This window comes from Hermetia illucens, chromosome 3 (assembly GCF_905115235.1).
Source record: "Hermetia illucens chromosome 3, iHerIll2.2.curated.20191125, whole genome shotgun sequence".
Taxonomy (NCBI): Eukaryota; Metazoa; Arthropoda; class Insecta; order Diptera; family Stratiomyidae; genus Hermetia; species Hermetia illucens.
In genome coordinates, this window is record NC_051851.1 from 172,421,856 (window position 1) to 172,443,009 (window position 21,154).

General features: G+C 43.7%; 1 protein-coding gene across 4 annotated transcripts in view; it reads left to right on the forward strand.

Annotated features, from left to right (window-relative positions):
* LOC119650644 overlaps positions 1–21,154 on the forward strand; it is a 405,409-nt gene that overhangs the window by 239,630 nt on the left and 144,625 nt on the right. For all 4 annotated transcript variants that reach the window (XR_005249347.1, XM_038053569.1, XM_038053570.1 and 1 more), the window contains exon 6: positions 14,050–14,278. Coding sequence is in view for 3 of the 4 variants with exons in the window: in XM_038053569.1 (XP_037909497.1) it covers positions 14,050–14,278 (229 nt within the window). In the remaining variant the exon portion in view is untranslated. The remainder of the gene's footprint in view (positions 1–14,049; positions 14,279–21,154) is intronic.

Below are 21,154 nucleotides of genomic sequence, written 5' to 3' on the forward strand. Positions count from 1 at the left end.
AACGTAAATTAATATTAACATATAACTGCCACGCATTACTGCACTCCCTTAATGGCTATAAGGTGTGCGAAGGGTCTGCTCATGAATACTTTAAGTATCCTAATTTAGTTGGACTGCAGTTTGGATAGTGGTGGCGGAAACTACCTTTTTGGAGATTGCAGCAAGGTTGGAATGGGAGGTTTCTTCTGGGAGATAGGGCTACAGACAGGTGTTCCCTTTGCCAGACTTTTAGGGGCTTGGCAAGGTTAGGTGGTAACCGTCATAGCCAAGAGCTTATTTGTAAAATCGATTGCATACCAATTGGATTAGCATAAAATGTAATTAGGACCACAAATATCGTGCAAATTAGACTCACGATAATGAAGGATGGATGTCTGTATGAATTTGTGTTCAACTTTGCACCTCTGAGGCATATCAGAGCACAGATAATACATGGTGACTTAAGGCAATACTTCTATGCTCACTGTGATTTAGGGACTCCTTTTTTCGCTCACTTCGTTTTCCGCATTTCCTCTTTTTCTTCAACTTCCTTCCAGAAGCCCAAATTGGTTTACATGGTTAGTGAATCCTTCCGCATATACCTTCTTCTTCTTTGTTTCACAAAACCTTCTCCCACGCTCCGATTGATCCTCTCATGGAATCACAGTGTTGGTCTTATGTATCCTCAGAAATCGACGGTCATCGATCACCCCTTTCTTGAATTCGATGCCCAAAATGATCGTTCTTCTTTTCACGTCCTTTAGAAGTCCAAGAAGTCCAATTTCAAAAGTTACAATTCCGAATTCTTGACTAATTCAACGTGTGACAAACCTTTCAGCACTTTTTACAACATCGAATCTTTGGAAAGGCTTAAAAACGGAGAAAATCCTAGTAGGATTTCTAACGAGGCACATTTTATCACTTGAGTCAAATAAGAGTGATTGCTCTGAGCCAATGTATTGAAAGACGAGTAGGAAAAGAGAAAATGCTATTGCTGTCGTTAGGATCAGTTGGAGTGGCAGCACGTTCAAGAATCTTCATATGCAAACTTCAGTCTTGAAGTAAATTTAAACCTTTAAAAGTGGAATATCGTTTTAATAATCTTTATACGTTTGGCAGCAGTATTGACAAGACGCTGGAACCGCCAAATATTTTATCATAGTTTTTTTTTTTTTGTCATAGAGAGAAATGGGGGCAATGACAATTATCGTTAGCCCTTTGAGTGAGAGTGAAAGGTGTCTTGTAGGTCAGTACTCATTACAGATTAGGTTATCCTGGAAATCGTGTCAGTGACATCCTTCTTTCGTTGGTAGAAAAGAAGTAATTCGAAATTTGAAATGTACGAGTATATGCAAGCTATGTTACGGTGCGATTGACCGCTATGAAAACACACCACAACAGTATTGCTGCCGGGAAGACGTTTGCCTGTGTGGAGTTGCCAAATCTCCCATCAGGCCCGTCCCTTCGTGTAGATAAGGGAACGCTCGCTGGATGCGTTATGGGAATGCACATGCATGCATCAGGAGATGTGCGTGCATGGGTATGCTTATGTGCAGGCCGGGTAGGTGGGAAGTAAACGCCCACCCGTGGATAAAAATTGACTATGGGAAGGACACCCAGAAATCAAACCAAATATGGAGGACGAGAAGAAAAAACCCAGTACCAGCGGTTTTTAGGAGTGGGCAAGCAGGTTCCCGGCCGTCGATACCCAGGGAAACTTGAGAGAGATCTTAGTGGAGTGAAAATTAAATCTACACCGGATCCTTTTTGAAAAAGCCCAAAACTTGGGAGGTCATCACAGAACTAGCAGCTTTACCTTTTGGCAGTCGGGATTCGTCGAGGGACTCGGAAAGGAACTTGGAGAGTCCCCAAACTGACATAACTATGGATGCTGTAAAAAGCGATCGTGAAAGGCAAGAAACTGCAACAGCGTTTGTTTCATTGGGGGAATGCATAAATGAACACTACGAGTTCATTAAAGAGAGGCGGAATATCCACCAAAATATCAGGGCTCTGATACGAGGTATTAAGTTGTCTTATATTAGGGCGGTGGAGGAGAAAAACGCCCAAGCGTCATGTGGCAAAGTGACACGGGAGACGCAGGTGAAGCCACCTCAAGCGTGAGAATGCGGGCAAAGAGAATAGGGATGAAATAAGTGAATCCCTGGGTGTCCAAAAAGGGGCTAAGGAGAAAAAAGTTTCATCGCCAAAGAAAGCTGCGTCGACGAAAGTTCCGGGTAGTTCTTCGATTACGCGTCCAACTGTGACAAAAGAATGGGCAAAGGTGGGCGGCAAAAAACGGTATAAGGAGAAAAAGAAGACTCGTCCGGAAAAAATCATTATTTCCAAGAAAGGAGATATGTCCTAGCCGACATCCTTCGGAAAGTCAAAACGGATCCGGAATTGACAAACCTAGGTGTCAGTGGAGCCATATGGGGCTTACGTGAATGAGGTATCTGATCCTGGAACTAAACAAATCTAGCGCTTCCGCGGCCAGGTGGAGAAGGTGCTAGGTGAGGGACCTGACATGAAAGCTCGGAAGCAACAAATTGTGATCGAGTGCGAAGACCTAAACAAGGTCACATCACCAGAGGATATCTGTGCTGCGCTAAGGGAACAATTCAACCTTAGCAAAATGGAAGAAAGTGCCATCAAAAGGATGAAGGAGGCATATAGAGGTACACAGACCGCTATTCTTAGCTTGCCGGTGGAATCAGGGATTAAACTGATTACCGCGGGCAAGGTAAGTATAGGTTGAGTCATGTGTCGACTTGGGGAGCAAATATCTCTGAAGAGATGTTTCAGATGCCTCGATTTCGGTCACTTTAAAGCAGCATGAATTAGCGAGTACGATACATACGGTCTACATTCCGCGGCAAGCTTGAGGGCCTCATTTGGCATACAATCAGCTTTGCTGCCTTCTATTCGAGCCTAGATCTTCAGCAGCTCGTCTCTGGTGATTACCCTAATCGGCGTCGCTGGAAGGTATCATTATCTACCTCCTATTGGGTAAATAACCTTGGGATGATTTTCAACAAGAGAGTAAGGCGTGATCCGAGAAGATGAACGACACCTGAATTGTCCCGTCACAATTTTATAGGCTAAGTGCCTATAAAATTGTGTCCGCCTCCGAATGGAGCTCATTAAAGCATTTCCTCTTGTTCCGCTGGATAGCGAGCTTGAGGTTCCTTTCAGGCATGGTGGTTTTCCTACTTATTGCCTTCTGACCCATTCATCTGGCTGGGTGGCAAATCTATCGAAAGCTGGCCAATTCACTATTCGACTATTAATTGGGACTTTTAGTAAGAAATCAGGCATCGATGCGTCACATGCTTTAGCTCTACTCTCCTTGTTGGACTAGTCTACCTCCTCCACCTCCATGAATGTTTGTTCGTCCATTGCTTTTGAAGACTATCCTGGTGTTCTTTTGGATCTTGGCTTCCGACTTGCGAGTTTCCTGCTCCGTAGCTCCGTCGCTAGTTCCTCCTAATTAACTTGCCAGGACATATGACATGCCAGTGCAGGACTGACAAACAAATCTACAATTGAATCGGACCTCCCTTTCCTGTAGGTGCTTGCATCCTCTAGAAGTATACCTAACTGGACGAATGCTTTTAAAAAGCAACGCTCCTTTCGCTAGTTTCTTTGCTGCCCCACTCGATAGCTCACGCATTAACGCTACCGGCTATCACCTTCGTACTTCGTCATCTTGCGTCTAGAACAAGATCGTCTAACAGGTCTTCAAATTTAGACAGTATGAGACTCGTTGTGGTTGTGGCAGCATATACGAATATCCCGCTGATTTTTGTCCGCACAAAGTCACTAGTCGCCTGACGCATGGTATATTATGTGTATATTATCGCAGTTCCACCAATCTGAGACCGGAACACCACCGTCAAGGTTTCTGTACGGTCCACTTATTATGGTCTGCGCAAGCAAATCCTGTGCGACCCTGCAATGGTTGAGGTTTATTTGTATTAACCTCATTTTTTCCATCGGCCCATCCTAAATTCCGGACATTCAACACTTTCGGCAATATGCCAGGTAACCCGTTGTTTCTTGTTCTTCTTTTTATTTATGGCCTTATGGTTTGGACCGTTTTATTTTCCTTAGGTTTTGCTTCGTTAACCGACGTTCCCACTTTAGATACATGTTTCCCCCTTCTGAACTTTTAGTTCCGTTTGTTGTTCTGGTCAACACGTCTTTTATTGGCGCCTGTTGATCCCTAAAGCTTCCCCCTCTTTTTCTGGTCATCTTTTATTTGGCCAGAGGTAAATGACTTTCCGCTTTGATGTCACTTGGGTTGCCTGTGACATCGTTGGGACGCTAGTTTTCTGTGTTTCCTTAGGTCTTCTTTCTTCTGCCTCTGACCTGTTATAAAGCACCTTAATGGCTCTCACTATGTTTTTAATGGTTTGGTTTACATTGTGATTCTCCTTGATGAATTCGAACAGCTCAACTATCTGAGCTCCAAGCTGCTTGAAAGACAGTTCTTCTGGGTCAGGGCACTGTTCTCGGTGAGTCTTGACTGGATTACTCCTTTTACAGACTCCTTCACCTTTTTCATTTGCTGAGCTTCCTTGAGTTTTTTTTTTGTGTGTGGGCTTAATCCCACGGTCTTTTTAAGGCACGGATTGATTTTGTGACCACAATCAGAGCTCCGCTGAGACAATCACAATGGTACCAGTCTGTACTGATTGCGCGGCTTGTTTTCTTCACACTGGTGGATGCAAGACCTACTTAAATCTGTACCAAATGAATACTATACCAGCTTTTGGAGTACACGACGCGTTTTGAACCACAACACCATGTTTGAGGTATGAAGGTCTTTTGTTCGCTTGAACGTAACCACAGCCCCCATGAAATTGATGAGCTGAATTCAAATACTCCAGGAATTCTCCTGAAAAATGAGAATTCGGGGACTACCGCGGCTCCCATGGTACCAGTATATCCAAGGTAAGGTTTCATGACCGAAGCTGCTTCAGATGAGCCCCCGTACTCGCTCGGAACTGCGTCGCGGTCAGCAAACCAAAGTGAGTACAGCGTTTCCCGGTTCCACCACAAGGAGGTTCCCCACAGCCACTTAGTTTTGGTTTGGCCGAAAACGTCTTCCACCCCATCTCCTTGAGCACTCCTTTGGTAATGGAGTCGTCTTGAACAGATGCATTGGGTTTAGTAATCGCCATTTTTGGCCAGCAATCTCCTTTCGGCGCATCTTTCTTTGCCTTTTCAATTGGTATTCTTGGTAGGGTTTTGCTTCGTCTGAACACTTCCTTCTCCAAATCTAAAGCGTTTGTAGCATTATATGCCACAGTGGCCAAGTCGTCCAACATCGAGGCACTACGGTCGATGGATATCGATGGCCGAGACCCCGCTTGCTCACTCTCAAAAGCCACCGGTACTACAGTTCCGAGCTCCTGCCCCGTAAGTTTACTCCTCCTCACTTCTTCTATTTTGTTTTATTTTCCGGGTATCCTTTGCATCGCTATTTTGGTCCACCAGGAATGAGCAAACACGTGCTCATGCACAGTCAAAAAAGAAGACTGCATGAACACATTATTTACACATCAAGCCTAGTGGGAGATCTGTCAGCTTCTCACAGGCCTGTCCGCCCGTCTGTCACAACCCATTTTTTTTCAGAAACAATTGTACCGATTGAAACCCAATTTGGTGGGAAGGTAGGAACTGTGAACGCCCACGCATGCAGTGGGTTACATCGTTCTATGTGGAACTTAAGGGGGGGGGCACCAAATATAGTCATGTGGGGTATCATATGGAAGGTCTCGATTAGTACTGGAACGTGGTCATTTCTCTCACGGCTCCATTCCCAGAACCTACCTAACCCAAAAATTCGTAAATCGTAAATTCCAAAACACACACATTTGAATATTCGAGTTCGCGGTAGACCGCAGTTTCAAAAACCTTCTCTACAGTCGAGGGAATGCTCCATTTTTAAGGCTTGAAGATGTGAAGGAATAAAGGGAACCCCAAAGGCCGTGCCTCATGAATATCTGAGGTAGGAAAGGTATTGATTTATGATGTGATTTGGCGTAGATCTTCCATCTTGACCGCGACATTCGGGTTTCGAGTTTTACGGCTCCAGGTGGTCAAGCCTATATTTTTTTCAGTTTTAGCTTTGCTAGAGTTTTCTGCTAGGTTCACGCTACATCCTTTTTTTTGTATTTTAGGTTCCGGTGCGATCCTAGGCACAGATTTAATCTGACATGACATTTTGTGGAATGAACATTTCAGTGAAGCTTCACTGTCAATTTCGCTTGCTTTTTAGGTTTTTGGGATAGCTCTACTCGCTAGGTCGACTTCGGCCTATTACGGCTTCCATAGATTTCCCCTATGACCAGCAAAAATCCTAGTTATTCATTGTCCAAGGATCTCAGCCCAAACATGTGTTAGGAACATATTAAAGCAATCATTTATCTCTCCCGGAAAACAACACGAGGGTGATGTCTTTCATAGGTCGGACCTTGCTAAATTGCTAAGGGTTGGCGTAATTTATGTATATCGATTGCAATCAGTTCTTTGTGAATTTTTTCATATACAAGGATTTCCGAAATAAGTCGCCAGGTACTCAGATTAATGGTCCATTAATGAAGTGTTTTTTATATCTTGTCATGTTTTCCGGCCCTGGATCTTCGAATTATATCTTTTTCCGAACTTAAATATTTTCCAGATTTTCGGTTCTATTATAAGCCTTCATGGTTTCTACAAGAAAATCCTTAGAAAATCGGAACAAAGCAAAAATGTTTGCCTCTATCTGAATATTCTTATGCAAATCCTTCATGTTCTGCTTTATTCCTTGATAACTTCCATCGGCTTTGAATCCATTGAAGTTACTTTAACTAAACTAAAGATAATCATGCTCAACATAAAACCAGAAAAGCCACCTACCATCCCCTTTGAATCCAGGCAATTTTGCATGAAATGGCCTCAATGCAAGCTATTGATCAATCAATAACCCAACTCCTGTAAGCTCCAAAGCAAGTCCCAACCCTCTATCCAACTTCCGCCTGCTACCCCATTGGCACTCATTAAGTCAGGAATTGCCATGCGGTTCCCATCATGTCCTCCCAATCCACTTCACCTTGTTCTATTCAGAAATTTGAATATGACCACAAAAGTCTATTGTCCTGCACAGTTGGACGAGCCACAGTTTCTAGGCCACCAAACTATCGACGGCTTAAAGTCACAATCTGGAATGTTGTTGCTTACAGGAAAGCTACCACTAGGTTATGCGGTAAGGCCGGCCTATCGATTTTCTCAGTTCCGCCTGCCCCGGATCCTTCCACTGGTGGACCTTGATAGCATTTTAATGGAAACTTCATGTCAGAATTCTGAAAATTGAGTACGAGAAAAGAGAGAGTGCATAGGGAAAAAAGTGAATGGGAAAAAATCGGGAAAAGCGTATCAGGAGCATTTTTCCATTTAAATTAAATTGAGTGCACACAGAGGGAAAAGTTTGTGAGTTTCGGGGAAAAGTTGATATTGCCTGTCACCGAAGGGAAAGGGACTGTCACTGACAGCGATGTGTGCAGCGATTGTAGCACATCCTTTGGAGGATCCCTGACACAGATACTCTCACTTTAGACTTCAATGAAACGGATATGTTGACTTCGCTACCATCGGAAAGTTTTCCTTTGTTTAAAGGAGGTGGGCATGAAGTAAGACAAACTTTGACTGAAATAAATCAATTTTTAGGTGGATTTAAATTTCAATCACCGCAAAGAGGATGCACGAAAAGGAATCACATATGAGAAGAATCTCTGGGCTCTTCTCATTATCCTGTCTAGACGCGATCTTGTTCTACCCGAAGATTATCAGTCTGCGTCCCAAATTTATTGATGTCTCGAAGACATAACTCAAATTCCTGTTAAAAACTTTTCCTTCTCGCCTCATATCCTGTCTGGAACAGATCCTAAAGCGTCGTTCTTTTATGAAATTGGCTACATGTTTTAGTAGTCCTGTATCTCTCGTCCCACCTCAGATCAGATTGTGCCGTCATTTTTCCAGATGCTAGGTACATAGAATCCTAGTTTGAATACCGTTCATTTTTGGCTCACGTACCAACGTCTACACGTACACATCCATTTGCCGAAGAAAATATAATTTGTTAGTTTCCAGGGAATGAAAAGGGGTCATAAGGATCTTTCAAGAGTGAAAGATTTATTGTTTGGAAGCGACAAAGAAAGACGATGTGAGGTGAGAATGAGGGCAAAGGACATGTTCATGCCGGAGCATGTATGCATTCAGTTCAACACGAGCGGAAACTTTTCCATTAAATCGAAAAAGTTTTTTGTTACTGAAATTTGATAATTTTCCTTTTATTTTGCTGAGACGCTTTGTCTAAATTTGAATTAGAGGACGTAGTTTTGTTGGAAGAAAAGGACAAGTTACTGAGGTTGGTCGTCCAAACTTCTTTATGCGGTTCGAATCCAGGCAGTGTATTCTTGGTTGAATTAAGAACTAGGGTAGCCCAGGCTGTCTTTTGCATATGAGCGAGGCTTTCTTCGAAGTGTTATTAAGGAGTAAACGATTGGGTACTAGCTAAGATTATCGTATGTAATGTCAGCACTGACGCAGTTCTCTAAAGGTCCAGCAACCAGCCTTATATTAAGGCAAGCAAGTTCCTTAGAAGTCGAAAATTGTGAAGGTTTTGATGATGATAACGTTCACTGATGAAACCCAAATCAACTGGTGGTCGGTTGCTGTAAAGTGTCTTTGTTAGACTATTGATACCATCATCAATGGCGCAACTGCCGGTATCCGGTCTAAGTCTGCCTTAGTAAACAACTCCAGGCATTCCGGTCTTGTGCTGCGGTCCTTTAGTTCGAAATCCCCAAAAAATGATTTGCCATCCTGGCCTATGCCGTCGGTCCATTTCTGGCAGGGTTTGCTACACCTTTTATAGGGCTGGATCATCCCCATCCATATGGATTATTAACCTATTGAGCCGGACCAAGATCATTGTCACGTACCTATCTCCAAAGCTCTTAAGGACCTTTAACGAATTACCGCCCTGTCGCCCTCATTAATGTGCTTGCCAAACTATTAAATTCGATGATCAAGGTTCGTATCAATAATTACATTTAAACCTCCTTCCACCAGGGCTAAGGAGCCGCCGCTCCGTTTCAGAAGGTCCTATTGATGGTTCGAAACCCGTATGGTAACAATGGTCTGTCCTCGACCTATAGGTCGTTTCTGGGCCTGTTTGACACTGTAGTTCCAAATAAAGTTCCCGTGATTTTAAATGAGATTTAGGTCATCTTGTCTTTGATTTGTGATGAACCTGTGGCAGGGCCCACGTGGTGGCTGCTTGTGGTAGATTGGCCGATGGCCCTAAATCTAAAGGTTTTTTGGTCGTGGCATCGGATGCTGCCTTCAGGTGTGATAATTCGGGCTGGGTCGTGGTTAATCTCGACGGAAACCAGGTATCACACTTTTCCTTGAATGTTAGTTTGGTTTTCGCGGCTGAACTTTTTACTCTCCTTCAGGTCATCAAGGTAGTTTTCAGAATGAGTGAGGAGAAAGCTGCCATCTTTACAGACTCTCTCCAGACTTGTCAATTACACAAACAGACTTCGTGATCACACTAACTTGTGGACAAAATGCATGCCCTGGCTTCTAACCCCTGTTTTAAATTACTGAAAATTCTCCGGTGCCGGGTCATGTGGGGAACCCATTAAATGAATTTGCCCGGAAGTCTCTGCGTTCGCATCTCACGAGATTGGTCGAGCCCTCTCCTGTTGATGTTCTGAACGCCGTTCAGGAGCACTAATACAAGGAGTGGGAAGAGGACTTTTTGGAAGTGTATCCGCTTCGTCTATCTTTCTGTTTCTTCAGGTAACAACTTTCATCTTTCTTCTGGATCTATTCCTTTTCTTAGACATTACGACTGTATGCATCCTATTCGAGGTCCCCGAGGTGCCCAGTAGTGTGAAGTTATCTCCCAATACAATGTAGGACTCCAGGAACTGAGTGTTGAAGAGCAACTTATCCTTCCTCCTCATTTTCGATGAACCTTTCATCTCCTGTCTGCAGCCAGGCATAAGATATTTTTCTGTACTTAATCAGGAATTTGCACATGTTAAATGCTTCTATGATTTGCTTAGTGCCAGCAGTTCCTGAAATTAACTTGCTTTCCTTGCCTAGTTTGGACATGTCAATATATTGTTATGTCGTGACCAACTTCCAGTTTGTTTTGCCCGGATGAAGAGGCTGCCAACATAGTGTAAAAGCTTTGGTGGCCTAGAAACCATGTGTTCTCTAGAAATCTGTGATCTTCACTGCCTCACAAAACAGAACGAAGTGAAAGAGTCCGTTAAGTTCCGATGTCCGCAGTTTACAAAAGCACGTTTACGAACTCCCGAGGCCAAAAACTAGCTGTGGTGGAAGTTTCAAAGCAATACAGTGAACAGTTTCGAAGCAAGGACCCATCTCCATGCCATCCCGACAAATCAGGTACCGCTGCCATCTGCTTTCGTGACTGCACCACGGGGTTCTTAGCCAATGCGAAAGTGGACAGCTTTGTCTGAATTCGGTGTTTAGGAGAACGTGGCGATGCGGGTCTTTCGACGAAGGGTTGATACTCTGGAGGAGGCACTTGAATGGGCCTCACTCCGACTCCAGATTGAAAGGAATTCTCGAAATGGTGGCGAGAACAGGACTCATAGTCTTAAACACCGGATCTACTTTAACGTTCCGTCGCCCAGGCTGCGAAGGATGCATTCCCGACGTAACTTTGCCATTGCTGGTGGACAGGTGGAAAGTTCTTGAAGACTTCTCGGCAAGCGACTATTCATTCATTGCCTTCGAGGGGAGTGAAGAAACCTTTGGGTATGCGCGGCCACCGCGACTCTTTCTGTACATGGAAAGTCGCAAAGGTAAAAAAACCGAGGGATTTGCCAAAGTTCTTGGAGCAGGTGGGATTCCGCTGGAGGGCAGTCCTGAGGGTGGTAGCGTCGCAGCTGACACTGTCGAAAATGCGGTTATGAGGCTGGTAAGACAGTCTGCGGAACTGCCAAACCTAAGAGAACATTGAGATTCGGCAAGCCTTCTATGTATTGGTGGACGACGGAAATTACAAAGCTCCAAAAGGAGTACCGAAAACTCCGCCGCTTGACACAAAGTTTAAACGATCAGAAGAAGTCATGTACCACAATGACAGAGTACAGATCAGTCAAAAAGAGATTCAGCAGGGCAATAAACAGAAGTAAAGCTCGCTGCTAGCAGGACCTGGTCGACGAAGTGGGGACTCGGAAACAAACTGGTAACCAGAAAAATCAGGGCCCTGTGGAAACCTTGTTTACTTAAAGCCGAATAAATGGACTCCAGTGTACGGACACTTTTCCCTGCGCACCTCATACGGGTTGATGACAACAGAGAGGCCAAGGAGATCTACAGTAGATGCTGTCCTGCAATTCGTGGATGCCGGTTATCAAGCGGAGGCACACAACCCCCAAATTCGATGAGTGGTCTTCCTCTTAATACTTGATGGCAAAAATGTCTTTAATTCCGTAAGATGGAAAGATGTTCTAGGCACATTAGACAATACCCCATGCGCCGAGGGTTATCCGAGAAACCGCTCTATGAGTCGCTAGGAAGTCAGAGGTGATTGGAGGTCATCTATCCTCTGCTAAGACTCGAAATGCCGGAAGAGTCGCATCTGGTCGGCTATGCAGATGATGGTGCTTGTTTCCGGACCCAATGTTGAACAGACGTAAAGTAGACTTGGCATATTGATACGCCGGTAAATGGATGGATGATCGCTCATGGTTTCAACCTTGTACTAGAAAAAACCGAAGACCTGCGAGCCAAGACCAACAGATAACTACCTTGGACTGACGCTTGACTCAAAGATGAGCTTTTTCGAGCAAATCAAAGTAGTAGTGGACAAGGCTGCAGCTGGAGTTTCGGCTTGACTAGCAGGCGGCGTTTTCTGATGAGCACAACGCAATCGTTCTGCTCTATGACGCATAGGTATGGGTTGATGCTCTTGGCATGCAAATCGTAAACGCCTTCCGTAAGTGCAGAGACGAAGAGCTCTGCGGGTGTCGTCTGCGTACCGCAGTTCCTCTGAACCGACCGTGATCGTGATCACAGGAATGATTCCCGTTGTCCTTTTTGCTAAGAAGCGTAAAGGCATATACAAGGACAAGAGAGGTGGTTGCTCGTGAAGAACGGCAACATATACTAAACAAGTGGCAACTCTCTTGGCAAAATGGAAAAAGAAGTAGATGGGCTGCGCAGCTCAGTGGCAAGTTAGGTGCTCGACTGAATCGGAAGCACGGTGCGACTGACTATTTCCTTACCTAGCTCCTGTTTTCAGTCTTGCTTACAGAAGATTGGGAAGGCACGACCTCCCGATCCGGAGTTGTGGGCGATGCCTACTCTAACTTTTTTTCTTGTGAAAGGAGGAATGGGGGTTGTCAACAACTTTATTTAAACTCAAGGGGTCGCTCTCCGGACAATATTTTTTGGGGAGATGCTGAGGAGAGCTGGCAGGTGGAACCATATTGCGTATTACGTTCGGGTTCTTGTCGTTGCAAAGAAAATAGTGCTCGACCGGTGGAGAGGCTGGATGGCAGAGGGTTCCTTGAACTAAAAGTTCTTTTCTTAGTCTCTCCTCCCTTTGATGTAAGGAATTCTCTGATTTGGAAGCGCAAGAGAGGTGCCTAGTTGGTAGTGCGACGACGGAAGTCCGACACTCTGAGCGTAGAAGCCCCAAAGACGAACGTCTACATTAAGATCGTCCTTCTCCTCAGTGGGCAGCAGGTCTGGCTCCTAACTGCCGTCTACTCTTTCTCTTCTGAGATCTCGTGTGAATTTTTGCCTCCAAGAGCTTCATTCTTTGTTTACTCCATTTGCATGTAAGCTGGGATACAATCAAATCGTTATCTGACAATACAGTCCAGGACGGAACACAACCTCAATCATTGCTTCCTCTGCCTCAGATTTTCAACACTGTTAATGGCCGTTTTTTTTTTTTGGTTGTGATTCAAATTTTCCACTCGACAAAGACAAAAATTTTGTTTTTTTTTTTGTCATGACGCTCAGTTGCTAACTTTAAAAATTTTCAGGCTATAAATTCCACTGGAAATCTGAGAACACTGCACTAAACTGGAAATCTGAGAACACTGCACTAAACACTTAACTATGGAAATTCCCCCGAGCTACGATCTCTTTAAATAAAATTCCCTTGATTGGAAAAGGAAAATCGCGGAAAACCAAAAGCAATCCTCCCGTTCATGTGGATCCGTTGCGAAAAACTCCCGTTCTGCGCTCTATTATGACACCCCTAGAAATCCGAGAGGCTTAACTTCACACAGGATTATGATTTAACTGCTCCTTAGCGATCTGTAATAAGATCTGCTTTTACATCAGTTTAGCGGGTTCGATCTTTCCGGACAATGTTCAACGAATTCCTGTACCTTCTTCACCTCTTCGTGAAGTTATCTCACAATAAAATCTCGTGATTTCAATCCATCGTGGTCGAAAATCCTTCTCCTAAGTTTGTTGCACAAAAAACAGAGCTATGACTTACTTCCAACACGACCGAAATCTTAATCAAAAATGATCTCCTCCGCCCATCAGCTGTCTCTCGATCAGCCGGTCCCCCTATGCCCCCTATGTTGCGAACAGTAACGTTGGCGGATGCGGCAGATCATTATATATGGTTAAAAGCTACACTTAACCAAAGGCCCTAATTTGGACAGTATCTCCCAATTATTACATAGAATTTCAAGGAATCTCCAGACAGAGACTCCTGTTGGGGCGTCGGTCTTCCTCTTATTTTTATAGGACTTAAAATAAAATTAATTCTCAATTCTCTAAAGTAATGTAAAACATTTTCAGCTCAAATAAAAATCATGGAAAATTCGAAGGAGAATAGTAATAGGAACACAAGTCAAATAAAAAAATACAACTTGCAGACATCCCCTACACTCCAGCGCTAAGTCCCTGATCCTCAAGAATTTTTAACCGTTCTTCTTAATTTCATTCATATCCTCATAACATTTAAATATTTAATAACACAACATTCCGTTTCTTCTCTTCCAGCCAAAGACACGTCCGTCTACAGTCATTCCCTCCAGATATTCAAGTCTTCCGTGTTCTGGACCAGCTCGTTCGTTTGACGGCAGTCCGAATGGCATGGGTCCGGGGGGAATGCGAGCCGCAATGGGCAGTGGCAGCTTCGATGGCGGCGGTGGTAGAAATATCCTTGGAATTGGTATCAGCGCCGTACACGATGCTGTTCTACGTGGAGGAGTTGCCAAACTGTTACCAGGTAAGTCATGCATGGATTCAGTAACTTGGGAGGCCACGCTTTAATATTTCACAACCGATTAAGAAAAAGGACAAGGACGAATATCCTCATGTGTTGTTGTTAAATGGTATCCAATGCATAGAATGATCCTTGCTTTAAGGATGGTCATACAAAAAAGCAACCCAACCCATATTGAATGCAAGACTATTCCCAAGGAGCCTTGAACAAACAAGGGCCTGTAATGTTGTATCGGATTGGGAAATTTATGGCCATTCGAATGGGCAAGGGTTGGGCGGTCGATGGCGGCTAATTGAATTCCAACTCTCATCTCGAAAGTTTTTAGAAATTATCTGAGGAGAAAGTTAGTAGTCTAATTAATTATTCGAGACAAAACTCCCGACTTTGTCAATTACTATCCACAACGCTCCACCTTGCTGGTCCGCTGGTAGCACTTTTTCTGTCCCGGCCCTTGTTCAACCCTCGACCAACATGGCGAGTGCCACTGATGTCTGTAAAACATTTAATTTTGTTTGAGGGTTTCACTTAATGGATTTTTAATGGAAGTGAGGAGAATTTACTGTGCGAAAAATAAGAAATGAAATATTGTTGGTGTATTTGTATCTTTGTTGATGATGTTGTCGTTGTTGCACGGAAAAGTCTGATGCAGGCGCTGCTTCCATTCCTGCTTCACGTCTGTTGATACAGCTACTAATACCTAGTACTTTGTAACGAGAGCTGGGAAGGACGACAGCTTTCATCGGTCCCACCAATGCTATGAAAGGCATCCAGATGTATCGCTTAACCGTTGAAAATATTAAAGGACGAAACTGGAATGAATTTCTATGGCCCTGGCATGGAACCATAACTGCCGGCGTAGATGAAGGAATGCATTTCAGGAAAATTAAAGCCAAGCAATGCAGATGGAGTAGACATAAATGCAATGCAGGAGGGTAGTTTTTGCACAAACTACGTTGTATGCATTTTATTTCGACGTTTAAGGCATTTAAAAATCTCCGGGAAGAGCTTTGCATTGCTCTTCTACTTGTGTTCGCGTTTTACTTCTCAAATTGCCGTTGTGCGATACAAATGCAAAAGTGGCCGTTTTTTTTGGGAAGGGTGGTTTCTTCTTGATTCTGTTTCGCATTTGCATTCATTCAATTTTCCGGGAGATTTATGAAAATCTCTTTAATTAGCTGTAATAACACTTGAGCGTCTTCGAGCTTGTCCGGATTGTACTGATTATGCAAGCTTCAGGCTCCAAAACAAGGAACAGGATAACTTGCATTAATTGGAAAGATACCCTTCAGGCAAAGTAAATACAAGGAAATAGCATTCCTCGTTAAAAGCTTCAAAGGCACCTAGGAAGAAGAAGAAGAAAAATATGGTAGAACCGATGACCCGTTGAACGGAGAACTTTGGATTTGTTAGTGTTTACCTTTAATCCTTGCCTCATTTTCCACCTTCTTTGTACCTAGATGGGGAGCCATTTGAAGAAGGTCGATGACCTGAAGTAGGAACCAACAGATATCCTCTGCATGATCAATATTTTTGGGGTATAGATATGGTTTATTAAGCTGAAAAATGGTCACTGGTTGTTTTGAGAGAATAGGACCAATAAAAAAACCTTGATGGACTCCAGCGTAGTCCTCGAATTGCTACCCTGTCATGACAGCCTGTGGGTATTTTCCATGTTCTTGCCTAGCTTCCCTTGTCAAAGAGTTTGTCGGTACACTACCAGATGTTCTGTTGCTCCTTTTGTCCTTTTCATTCCCTGCAGAGACTTCAATTTTACATTGAATGGCTTAGTTTTCTTGGACTCTCAGTTCACCCAAGCTATGTTACCACTTCAACTTAGCTCTCTTAACATTTGTTAACCTCTGCTTCGCTTCCCAATTCAATGTCTGTTGCAGTCAGAATAATCACATCCTTCGCCTGGTTTTTACCAATATCCTTCGGTTTATCCTGAAATCGATGCCACCATCCGCCTCTTGAAGTTGTACGTATTGCAGTATGATCGCGTCACAATGCACCCAAATGCAATATTCACGCCGCAGATTCGTAACCTTGAATATCTTTCTTTCAACAATGGACTGGAGAGGTCTTCACGTTTCATGATGTTCTTGAAAACCGTCTTCCTTCTTTTGTTCCCCTCTCTTGTTCCTCTGTTTAGTTTTCCTCTGATACTGAAGAATCCCAGTGTGCGAAGCACCTGTTTCGGTTGTGATTCCTTAATTCAGATAATACCAAGGATCAGGCCAACTTTGAAGTCTTAAGGTCGTCCACTAGAACTTTTATAAAGAAAGCGCACTCACAGCATTTAGTGAAGATTGAAGACTTTCTTCAGCTTCAAAAATTCAGGCCTTCTCCTCTAGTCTCGTTGCTACTACAAATCTCGCCAATTTTACTGCGTATTCTCTTGAATCCGTAGCCTAAATAACGACGAAATCTATGAGCGATACTATAACTGTCTGATTGTGGAGAAAATCCGGCTCAATAGGTTGCAGTGGGAGGGTCATTTAACTCCGTATGGATGAGGGTGATCTAGCCCGAATAGTCTATAAGAGTAATAACAATAGTAGAAAAAGAAGATAAGACAGGCACTGCCGGAGATGGAGCTATGGCCAGGACGCCAGACAGCTTTTAGGGATTTCAACTTGGTGGATCTCAGCGCAAAACCGAGATGTCTGGACTTCCTTATTAAGACATGCCTAGACCGGATATCGATTGTTGTGTCGTTGAATTCTCTTCTTTTGAGGGAATAGTACCAAAACAAAAATCTTAAAGAACTCCAGCGTAGTCCTTGAATTCCACTTTAATCTTCTGAGACCATGTTGTCAGTTAAACATCATGTGACAGTTCTGCTACGAATTTAAACCTTCCAAAATTACGTTTTTCGATGAAACTTTCGAAATAATTCTAATGTTCATTTCGATAAAATCTTTGTATCTAAAAGTGACGCCATCCCTCAAAAGAGGAGTGTAACTGTTACAGCCACGATTACTAAGACTGATACAGCATATTTCTGTCGGTCATGTTGACTCCTTTTGTGCCCCTCCCTATGCCGCCTTATTGGTCATATTACTCCTCCGAATTTCTTCCCTGCTATGACAGCCTGTGCGTACCTTCCATGTTTCTGGACCATGAAAAGGCGTCCCTGGTTCCTTATTGGCCAGTTCGTAAGCTGTCTCATTGCCTTCCAACCCAACATCGCCTGGAACCCAGAGTATCCAGACCTTATTGTGCGAGCTGAGTTATTCAGTCTCTCTAGGCACATGTATGTGCAGATGAAGGCGGGTTAATCTCAGAAGGATCTCCAGAGATGCCATTGGTCATGTCCTCATTACCCCAAGTCAATCTTTGGAATTTGTGCAATTCCCTAGCTTATGTGCTGAGTTCAGTTCCTTCTGTCCTTACTATTGTATGTAGTATCTTCCTGCTATGGGCCTGTAACACACGTGTGTTTCCGACATGGATTTTCCAGAGTAATTTTTGGTCTAGCATAATTCCCAAATATTTGACTTCTGTTTCTCGTTTCACCTCCATGCCATGTAACCTTATGGCTCTCAGGTGATCAAGCTTACGTTTCCTAGTGAATGATGCTATAGTAGTTTTGGCGGGTTGATACGTAGTCCTGCCTTCCTGCACCAGGCACTAGTAACCCTTACTCTAGTTTGGATTCTATCACATAGGATATCCTCATATTTGCCCCTACAGATAAAAACAATATTGTCAGCGTAACCCTGGACCTGTATTCCAGTATTTGTTAGCACATCCAGGAGTTCGTCCGCTACCATATTCCGCATAAGAGGGGATAGTACCCCGCCCTGCGGACAACCTTGGATAGTATTCATTACAATAGAATTTGTAACCGTCGGTACTTCCATTTGCCTACTCTCTAACATTTTAGCCATCCAGAAAGCCAGGATGTTTCCCACTCCCTTGCCGATCAGGACATCTTGAATCTCTGTGTGCGATGTGTTATCGAATGCTCCTTCGATATTAAAAAATGCAAACATTGTTACTTCTTGTGTATCTATGGCATTCCGTAATACATTCGTCAGCTGATACAGATCAGTTTCGGTTGGCCATCATGTCCGATAAGCGAGTTGACACTGACGTAAGGTATTACGCATTAGAACGTTACTTCTAATGTAGTTTTCTATGACCTTCTCGACCGTTTTGAGTACGAACGATGTTAGGCAAATTGGTCTGAAAGGTGAAAGGATTCTTTTTACCCGCTTTCAGAATGAAGACCACTTTTGCCCGCCCCCATGCCCTTAGTATATATTTCATCTCAAGGATATGCTGTCCCTTATCACCCTTAGAAGAGGTTCTAAAATGATTTCTAGGCCTCTCTGTATTAGTGCTGTGAAGATGCCATCTACTCCGGGTAGTTTACAAGTTCCCACTCTCCATATTACATTATCTTTTAAGCATACCTCTTTCCTCCTCATTCTCGGCAAATATCCTTTCCGCAGACAGACAGAAGATATTGCTCCGTCTTTGCCTATAGCTTTGTATAGCCTGGTTGCTTCTATAGTTTGTTCGATCTTTTCCTAAAATTCCCTGAAGCTGTTCCGCTTTGCTTCCTTGATCGCGTTGCTACACTCAGTAAGTACATTTTTGTACTTCGGCCAGTTTCCGGTTTGTTTTGCCCGGTTGAAGAGTTTTCATACCTCTATTCTCGTTGTGGCTCCTATTCCATCAGAGTACTTCCTTGCTGACTTAACTGTCTTAGCCGGACAGCTGGCCTCATATGCGTCAATGACAACTTTGTTAACGTTTTCCACCACTGTTTCTAGATCCAGTTCGCTCCTGATGTCACCGTTGCTTTGAAGGTGATCCATGTTCTTGCTCAGGTAAGTTGCATAGGAATCTCAGTCCGTTCTCCAGGAATTCCTCATTATTCCTTTCATTTTCATTTGCCCACGATTTCGAATTTGATTATTCAGTGATCAAACATAGAGCACTCATTCAACTCCCTCCAATTCCCAACCAGCCCGCTCATCAGAGTATTCCATAGAGTTATGTCTAGTACTGGTCACTTATGTTGGAGTTTTATTGCTAAGAATAAATTCAAGAAAGTTGTCACCTGTTCGGTTGGTGTCGCTGCTTCCCCAGACTTCGCGATAGGTATTGGCATCGCAGAAAAAGTGCTAACGCCCTCCTCTCACAATAGTTTAGCAGTTTAGCGACTAGCTCCGCTGGGGGCCGGGATGTCGTTTCCTTGGAAGTAGCCTGATGCCGCGGCTGCCTCTCGAGTGCTCCCCCTGGCTTTAAGTAAGCCAAGAAACCACAAGGTCTCCGGTCAAGAACTCCGGAAGGCATATATTTTAAATTACGTTTAAGAATGATGTAAACCCTTGGTTTTTCGCAAGAGGCCTTGGAAGATCTAGGTCGGGGTCGTCCAGCTTCTTTCCTTCACTGAGGTCTACTTCCCTGATTGATCCGATCCTTTCCGCTGCTACGGCCTTCGAGATTCTTTCGGGGACCTCGATAAGTTCTTCATCTGATGGCTACTCGCAAATGTCTCTTCTCTGCTTTTTCCTGGGCATATGCACAGGTAACATATGTATGAGATAAGCAAGAAGGGTGTCTTCGATGGCATGGTCGTATAATTGGCGCTGATAAGAGCTCACTAGCTATGATTGGTGTGAGCATCGAAGTCGATGGCAGACGATTTTAATGACTTATATGATTTGCTAGATGATTCAAAAACCATCCTGAATAGTCGAAGTCGACTAAGAGTGGAAAGCTATTCTAAAAAGTTAAAAATTTGCGAAATTCACCGTGAAGGTCCGCCACCAACTACTGAAATTCCACTGAAGTGCTCCCCGTTTGCTTGCTTTTTTGCTAGCCAAGCCCGGGAATGTGGGGGGAGGGCCTTTGAATATTTCAGCCCCTTACGTGGAATTTAACAAAATTTGAGGTGTTCTTAAACAGGGGCGTCTGTGTCGGAATCTGGAAACATAACAAAACATGGGACATCACGTCTGTCTTTGGGAAGTAAACTCGCTAACCAAAGCTGGAAATAGAATAAGCATAAAAAACTAATGGCTTGACCGCGAATGTTAGAATTCCATGTAAAATTTCAGACCCGAGTGCCGCAATCGGAAGGGAAGATTTATGACAGAGCACTTTCTCAAACAAAGCTTCTCCTGTCTCATGAGCCGTATTTGTCAAGAACTGCGGAACTACTAACGCAATACACGCTGCCCGATTACTCATGGAGGAACACTGTGAGATGAATCGCCCTCTTTACATTGCATTTTTGGATCTGGAGAAAACGTTTGACCGTATGCCACATGAATTCATCTGGTATGCTCTACGACAACACTTAGTGCCAGAAGAACTCGTGCGCTGGATCCAATTACTCTATCATGATCCGAAAAGCAACTTGCCCAAAAATGGGAAACTGAGTTTCTGACGACTGATCCCCATGAAACAAGCACAATCACTGTCAATGGCAGTGACCTGCCCAGAACTGGGGTCAATGCGATCTGCCAATGGGCAACTACGTTACGAGATTGCTTCACGCATTAACGCAACCTAAATGAAGTATCAACGAACGCCTCAAATCGAAAATTTACCACAAAGTAGTTCGTTCTGTCGCTCTCTATGGTTCTGAGTGTTAGCCGACTATAAAAAACAATGAACGGCGTCTTGCGGTAATGATGACTAGTGGCGTGACACGTTTGGATTACATCCGAAATGAGAATATCCACGATCGATATGGGGTTGCACCGATCGTGAAGAAAACTGCGAGACAGGCGTCTTCGATGGTATCTTCACGTAATTTGCGCTGACGGGCATTAACTCACCAAGATTGGTCTGAACATCGAAGTCGTTGTTAAGCGACCAAAAGGCGTTGAGTTTGTTCATTTATATGAATCTTGT